Source organism: Tenrec ecaudatus, chromosome 18 (assembly GCF_050624435.1).
Source record: "Tenrec ecaudatus isolate mTenEca1 chromosome 18, mTenEca1.hap1, whole genome shotgun sequence".
Taxonomy (NCBI): Eukaryota; Metazoa; Chordata; class Mammalia; order Afrosoricida; family Tenrecidae; genus Tenrec; species Tenrec ecaudatus.
Genome location: NC_134547.1, coordinates 3,640,684 through 3,648,774, shown reverse-complemented (window position 1 = coordinate 3,648,774; position 8,091 = coordinate 3,640,684). Strand labels below are relative to the sequence as shown.

Genomic DNA, 8,091 nt, shown 5'->3' with positions numbered 1-8,091 from the left:
AGCCAAAGCATTCCAAAAGTTCAATGCTATTCTGATTCAAATACCAAGAACCTTCTTCAAAGACTTGGAAAAACTGATCACCAATTTCATATGGAGAGGGAAGAAGCCCAGAATTAGCAGAGAACTCCTCAAGAAGAAGGATAAAGTTGGAGGACTCACCTTACCCGATATTAATGCCTATTACACAGCTACAGTGGTCAAAAGTGTGTACTGGCACAAGGACAGCTACTCAGACCAGTGGAAAAGAATAGAAAGCCCAAGAATAAAACCATCAGCATACAGACAATTGATCTTTGACAAGGGTTCCAAAATCATCTAGTGGGAAGCAGATACCCATTTTAACAAGTGGTGCTGGAAACAATGGATATCCACATATAGAAAAAAATGAAACAAGACATTTACCTCACCCCATGCACAAGAATAGACTCAAGGTGGATTAGACCTAAAAGTAAAAGCCAAAACCATCAGGACCATCAAGGAGGGAATTGGGACAAACCCAAGATCATTGGCCCAGGGAGCTCATAGGTTCACTGCAATAGGGAAGGGTACACACACAGGTGAACTGGAAATCAACAAAATAAGAATAAAACACCTGTGCGCCTCCAAAGACTTCACCAAGAGGGTGACAAGGCAAACCACAGATGGGAAAAGGATTGTTATCAATGATACATAAGACAACGGGCTCATTACTAAAATCTATAACACCCTCATAGTGTACAAAAACAGGAAAACAGTTAACCCCCTAAGGAAGTGGGCAAAAGAACTGAAAAGAACTTTCACTAGGGAGGAGACCCATATGGCCAACAAGCATATGAGAAAGTGTTACCGTTCATTAGCCATAAGAGAAATGCAAATTAAAACAACCATGACATACCACCTAACACCCATGACAAGTGTTGGAGGGGCTGTGGTGAAGCAGGAACCCTCCTTCACTGCTGGCGGTCGTGTAGATTTGTACAGCCACTGTGGAAAGCAACCTGGAGATCCTTAAAGAAAATGGAAATTGATTTACCCAGGCATCCCTTTACTGGGCATATACCCAGAGGAGGTAACAAATGAAACACGACCAGTCATATGCACACCAATGTTTGTTGCAGCTCAATACACAATCTCAAAGATTTGGAAACAGCCTAAGTTTCCATTGTTAGACAAGTGGATTAGTAAACCCTGGCACATACACACAATGGAGTACTATGCAGCACTGAAAATCATGGATGATCACATGAAGCACGTCGTTTCATGGGAAGAGTTGGAAGGAATCATGTTAAGTGAGGTAAGCCCATCTCAAAAGGACAGGTATCACATGAGTCCCGGAGGTAAGTACAACCAGCATGAAAGAAATAGAAGAACAGACACTTATATCACTATACACAGGTGGAAGCATATGTTGTTGGCGTGAGGGCAGACCACACCCAGGGAGGTGCATGTCAGTGAAACATAAGGACAGGGAAAGGGCGAAGGAAGAGGGAGAATCAGGGTGGGGAGAAACCGAGATGATGACATGTGGGAAACTGGGCACTAAGCCACCCAGGAGGAGAGTATTGGTTGTTTTCCCACAGAATTAGAATGTGCATACAGACCCCACCATGACACGCCAAACCAGGAGGGCAACGTAACACGTGTAGAAATCCATAAAAGATTGGACTGTAGGGCTGGCCCCAACCAGAAACAGCCTGACCCCCACATGAAAGGATATGCCACAGAGAGTGACAATAGGCCTTCTGGTGGGGGAAAGGAACTGACCTACTATACCCAGATGGAAGTGGAAGCAAATAAAGGGGGAAGGAGGGAGTGGAGCACACCAGGTCCCATGAAGCCCTGAGGACAATAGCCCCACTCAGAACAGCCAATGCACAGAAAGGACCATATGGCCGGTCCTACTAGGAGATGCAACATCCTGTACTGACCCATAGCCCTACATGGGACAACACTGGCGACAGAGTGTGGGATTTGTGCCAGAACTGACCCCACTATACCGAGGAGAAACACTAAGGTTGTGCAATAGAACAGCAAGGGGGAACAGAGTCAGGAAGACAAGAGGGAATATAAAAAATAAACTTTGGGGCCAAGGCGTGGCACCCCATCAAACCCAACCAGAAAATACTCCTAAATGTGAACAAGCAGACCTTGAACTATTTAGAGGATCTTCTTTCTTTCTGTTTTTTAGTTTTTCTTTTTGATTTTGTATGTCATTGTCTTTGTTGTTGCTGTCGCTTTGTTTTTCTGTGTTGCTTTTTTTGGCTATGTCTTGTTTTTATGTGCATATTATTATCTCTGCAGTTCTATCTAGATAAGACAGTCTAGATAAACAATCTGGAGAAGAAAACAACTGGACCCATGTACAGGGGGGAAATGGGAGAGGAAGGGGTGGGGGAAAGGAAGTGGTGTTAGCCAACCTAGGGACAAGGGAACAATGAGTGAATCAAAACCAGTGGCAAGGAGGGTGTGGGAGACCTGGTAGGGAGTGATCAATGGCACTGTAACCCAGAAGAATTACTGAAACCCAAATGAAGGCTGAACATGATAGTGGGACCAGAGGAAAATATAAGGAAATAGAGGAAAGAACTAGGAGGCAAAGGGTATTATATAGAGGTCTAAATATAAGCATGTACATATGCTAATATATTTATATATAATGATGGGAAATAGATCTATGCGCATATATTTATAGGTTTAATATTAAGGTAGCAGATGGACATTGGGCTCCACTCAAGTACTCCCTCAATATATGAACACTTTTGTTCTATTAAACTGACATTCCATGATGCTCACCGTCTGGACACGATCGCTGAAGACTAATGTGTGCATAAGCAAGTGTGGTGAAGAAAGCTGATGGTGCCCGGCTATTGAGAGATATAGCATCTGGGGTCTAAAGGTTTGTAGGTAAACAAGCTGCATCTAGCCCAGAAGCAACAAAGCCCACGTGGCAGAAGCACACCTGCCTCTGTGGTCACGAGGTGTCCAAGGGATCAGGTATCAGGCACCAAAGAAGAAAAACTCATATAATCATGAATGAGGAGGAGTCTGGGGAAGGGACCCAAGGCCCATCTGTAGGTAACTGGACATTCCTTTGCAGAGGGGTCGCAGGGAGGAGAAAAGTCAGTCAGGATGCAGTTTAGCACTGATGAAACACACAACTTTCCTGTAGTTCTTAAATGCTTTCCCCTTCCCCCCGCCCACGATCATAATGCCATTTCTACTTTAGAAACCTGGCAAGACCAGAGGATGTACACTTGTGCTGACAGGAACTGGAAAAACTGGGACTCCAGGACAGATAAACCTCTCAGAACCAGTGGTGAGATTGGCGATACTGGAAGGGTGGAGGGAAGGTATGGTAGAATGGGGGAACTGATTACAGAATCTACATATAACCTCCTCCCTGGGGGGTGGACAACAGAAAAGTGGGTGAAGGGAGACATCAGGCAGTGTAAGATATGACAAAATAATAATAATTTATACATTATCAAGGGTTCAGGAGAGGGTAGGGAATGGGAAGAGGGAAAAATGAGACGCTGATACCAAGGTTTCAGGTGGAAAGCAAATGCTTAGGAAATGATGAGGACAACACATGTACAAATGTGCTTGACACAATGGATGTATATATGGATTGTGATAAGAATTGTATGAGTTCCCAAAAAAATGATTTAAAAAAAGTTTATCTCTGTATTTCCTAACACTGTCCTGAGGAATGAAGACAGGTGTTAGATTTGTCAATTCACGTACCCTGCCTCATCCTTGGGCTCTTTAGAAAGAAGCTCAGTTAATCCCTTTAATGTGCAACAGGTGTGTTTAAGGCACAATCCAGTTCCCTTCGCAGATTTTCTAATCCAGGTCTTTCAGGTGTGGCCTATGTGGTGACCTAAAGGTCAGGAGAGGACAGGACTTGTGAAATCCAGGTAGAGGGTAGTGTGGTACCTGGGTCGACCAGGAATGAAATACAGTGGGTTAAACATCTGTGATCCAACATACATTTTTGGGCAGATGCTCCTCTTTGGGGGACCATCAAGGCAATGTCGTCTTTCCCCCAAGGACAAGTCCCCCTTTCTGATGTTCAGAAGCTAGTGGTCTCGAGTGGGACACCCATCCTTCACCTTGACCTTGGAGTTCCACATCAAGCCTTCCTGTCTTCATCTGCTCTCGACATGAACAAGGTGGAGCCCATCCCCCCAGACGTCACTGACTCTCCCATCCCCTCTGAGCAGTGGGTGCCATGAGAACAGGCTCCACCAGGAATGTGAGTCTCAGAGAAGGGAGGTTGTGGCTTAAGGACACACAGAGATGGGCGAGAGGTCCCGCATGAAGCAAAGGTGACATTTAGCCCTGCAGTGAGCCTTCAAATGAAATGCTCCCTATAATTCAGACAGGTCCACCCCAGAGCAGGAGCACTATGCCCATGGACACAGAAAGCCCCAAGGAGGAATCGTTGCTATGAAAATTTTTTAATTAAATACTTTTATTGGGGGATTCTTAAACACTTATCACAATCCATACATTCATCCATTGTGTCAAGTACATTTTTTTTAGTCTCCTGTCACTTTTATTTATTGAGGTTTAAGAACTTGGTTCATATTGTGTATATAGGGCCATTATCTCAGTAGTTTTCTACAAAGATACCCTTTCCCTGATTTTTGCTTTATATTTCTTTTTTCAAATGTTTTATTAGGGGCTCATACAACTCTTATCACAATCCATACATACATCCATTGTGTCAAGCACATATGTACATTTCTTGCCATCATCATTCTCAAAACATTTGCCTTCTACTTGAGCCCTTAATATCGGCTGCCCATTTCTCCCCATCTATCCCTCTTCCCTCCTCCCTCATGAACACTTCATAATTCATAAATTATTATTATATTGTCACACTGCTCTGAAATTTGTTCCCAGGAACTTGCAGGACAAGATGCTGTGGATAAACAATGGAAGGCCCATCATAGGGTCTGTTGAAGAGGGGGAAAAACAGAAAACAACTCTCAAATTATGGCCAGGATCAAGAATCATAATTTCTTTCTATGATTTTCTCTATTTATCTCTGTAGTCATAGCTACAGTGGAACTAGTCTTTCCGTGTGGAGTTCGCTGTGAATGATCGTGATGGTGAAGCTGAGCTTCCCAGAGCAAAGCCTACATCGGCATCTTCCTGAAGCATCTGCAGGGTCTGCCATGAGGGTGGACAATGCCAAGTGCCCAGCAATGACATGTTGAGCGAGGAGATAAGGGAGAGGATGGCCATGGGAGAGGTCCTGTGGAGGGAAGTGACATCCCTTTGTTCACATTCAGCCTCAAAGCCCTGCTATGGTAGGGAAGGAGCTTCTAGTCTTCTCCCTTTCAAGATGTGTGAAGATGAGAGAGACGTAGCCAGGGTTCCTAGTAAACCTCAATTCTTCCTGAAATGTCTCTGTACGCCCAGTGCCCACTCAGTGTCAGCCCGGGGGAACCGAGAGGCAGGATCAAGGGGAGGAGATGTTTCACTTCCTGGGAGGTGGCTGTCATGACAACACCATGAAGGACAGAAGTCATTCTCCAAGTGTCCACAGCCTGTGTGCCTGTCTCTCCTGCTGGGTGCTGGGGTCTCACTGCTCTGCACAGATAAAGACAATGTGTGCAGTGGCCATGTCCACCGTGCTGACCTCCTTGCTCTGCCTGGGTGAGACCTGAAGAGGGTGAGGGGAACCCTAGTCTGGGCGGGATCCCTGGCTCACAGCCAGGTCTAATCTGCCCCAGTTATCAGGAGGCAGAAATGGCGGAGAGGGTGTACTCAGACACTGAAGACATATCTCTCAATGGGGTTTCTCTTCCAGGGCTGAGTCTGGGCCAGAATATCCAAGCACAGGCTGGTGAGTCCTATGGGGGTTTCAGAGACGTGAGTTCTGGGAATTTGGTGGTGTATGTCTCCGGTGTGTGTGTGTGTGTGTGTGTGTGTGTGTGTGTGTGTGTGTGTGTGTGTAAAGAGAGAGAGAGAAAGAGAGAGAGAGAGAGAGAGAGAGAGAGAGAGAGAGAGAGAGAGAGAGAGAGAGAGAGAGAGAGAGATAAAGTAAGTAAAAATTTCTTAAAATTCCCTCTGATTCCCGTCCAGGGACTCTTCTCAAACCTACCATCTGGGCTGAGCCTGGCTCTATAGTCATGTTTGGGAGATCTGTGACCATCTGGTGTCAGGGGTCCCTGGAGGCTATGGAATACCATCTGCATAGAGAGGTCATCCAAGTGCCCTGGGATAAAGTTGTCCCACTGGAGCTGAGGAGCAAGGCCAAGTTCTCCATTTCGAAAATGACTATGGACTATGCAGGGCGATATCGCTGTTCCTATCTCAGCCACACTGGGATGTCAGCACTCAGTGACCCCCTAGATATGGTGATGACAGGTGAGAGGACACTCTGGAAAGCAGCCGTAGCACCTGCCCCTCAGGGAGAATGTCTGCCCTCTCCCATCCCCATTCTGCATGACATGGAATGATCTTTGATCCCCCTGGGAAACATACCTGCTTCCTTCTTTTCTAGGGGTCTACAAACCACCAACCCTCTCAGCCCTGCCGAGCCCCGTGGTGACCACAGGAGGGAATGTGACGCTCCAGTGTGGCTCATCTCTGCAGTTTGTCAGGTTCACTCTGTGTCGGGAAGGAGAGCAGCAGCGCTCCTGGACCCTGGACTCCAAGCAAGCATCCCATGGTCTCTTCCAGGCTGTGTTTTCTGTGGGCCCTGTGACCCCCAGCCACAGATGGACCTTCAGATGCTATGGCAACTTCAACAGCCATCCTCACCTGTGGTCGAACCCCAGTGATGCCCTGCAGCTTCTAGTCTCAGGTGAGGAATTCATGGCCTTTCATTGGAAGGATATAGGGTCTGAGAAGGGACTGTGGAGAGAGAGCACGTGAATCCTAAGCCGGACACGCAGATTCAGAAGCACAAGAAACCCCTGCAGGGCTGAGGGACATTTTTGGCAAAACCATCTCCTTCACATGTCTCTTGACTGACTCTATAAGAAACCCTTTCTGTTGACCCAGCAGGACCCAGTCATGTCCTCTAGACAGGCTGAGTGACCGTCAGTTGTAGCTCTGATGTCAGATAGGACACATTGGCTCTGTGCAAGGATGAGAACATTTTCTTTCTCCATCCCCTTGGCTGTCTCCCCTCATTGAGCCTTGCCATGTCTACATCTCCATGGCCAATCCCACCAAGGAGGGCCAGTTCATATGTAGTGGTTGATGCAGCCTATCAGGAGAGTGTCTGGCCAAGAGTGACTGTGGACATCTGGTCCGAGGTGAAGAGACCTGAATGGCTTCCTGCATGTTGTCAAGTCGGTGCAGGTCTGTATTGGAAGCTCTAGACCCTAGAGTCTTGGGGGTAAATGCTGCGAACCTAGAATGTGGAGTCAGCATAGATGAGAAACACTGAAAGAGACTGGAATAGGAAGGGAGACAATAGGGACCAACACAGACTGAGAGTCGGAGAGGTCCCCAGCCTACACACCTGGTAGATCCTCAATTCAGGATGCAGTTGAACACAGGGCAGCCCCTCCCTGTTTCTATATCTCTAGGAGAGTTCAAGGACACAGTCACCCTGTAGGATTCCCAGGCTTCTCAGTGCCCTCGAGGGTGGCCCCAACTTTACAATAGGCTTCGTTGAACCAAGTGCACACCTTCCTACTGTGGCAGGGGGAGAAAGTCCGTATGCCCATGCCCCTGACATCTCAACACCACAGCCAACTGAAACAGGCTCACTTCACCAGGAACTCCGTGACCTCAGCTCACCCAGCACAGGCACCTGCACGTGTTGTAGTTCACTCAGCACTGCCCCATACGTGTTGTCACATGTCAGCGAGCCCTTGTTGAGCCTGGTACCAGATGAGGCATTCCTCTCTATAAATCTTCCTTCTTTGGGTCGCTGGACCTGTTTTGTGCCTGGGGGAGGATGCCGGTTATTGGAAGTAGCAAATAAAGCAAAACCTTTCCCCCCTGTGGCATGCCAAGATTGTATCTTTAGGCAGAGATGGCGGAAGAAAGAGGGTTGGAATAGAATGCGGATGAAAATGGAAGGGATCATGATGTGTGGGAGGGAGGGAGACAGAGACATATCGCACATGCTCACTCCAGGTG

At 47.0% G+C, this 8,091-nt stretch overlaps 1 protein-coding gene across 1 annotated transcript; it reads left to right on the top strand.

Annotated features, from left to right (window-relative positions):
• Positions 1-5,612: 5,612 nt before the first annotated feature.
• LOC142432599 (leukocyte immunoglobulin-like receptor subfamily A member 6) lies at positions 5,613-7,064 on the top strand. The gene is given in 6 exon segments (XM_075537826.1): positions 5,613-5,646; positions 5,801-5,836; positions 6,076-6,360; positions 6,497-6,813; positions 6,979-7,029; positions 7,032-7,064. Coding segments are annotated over 6 exon segments (756 nt in total).
• Positions 7,065-8,091: the final 1,027 nt, after the last annotated feature.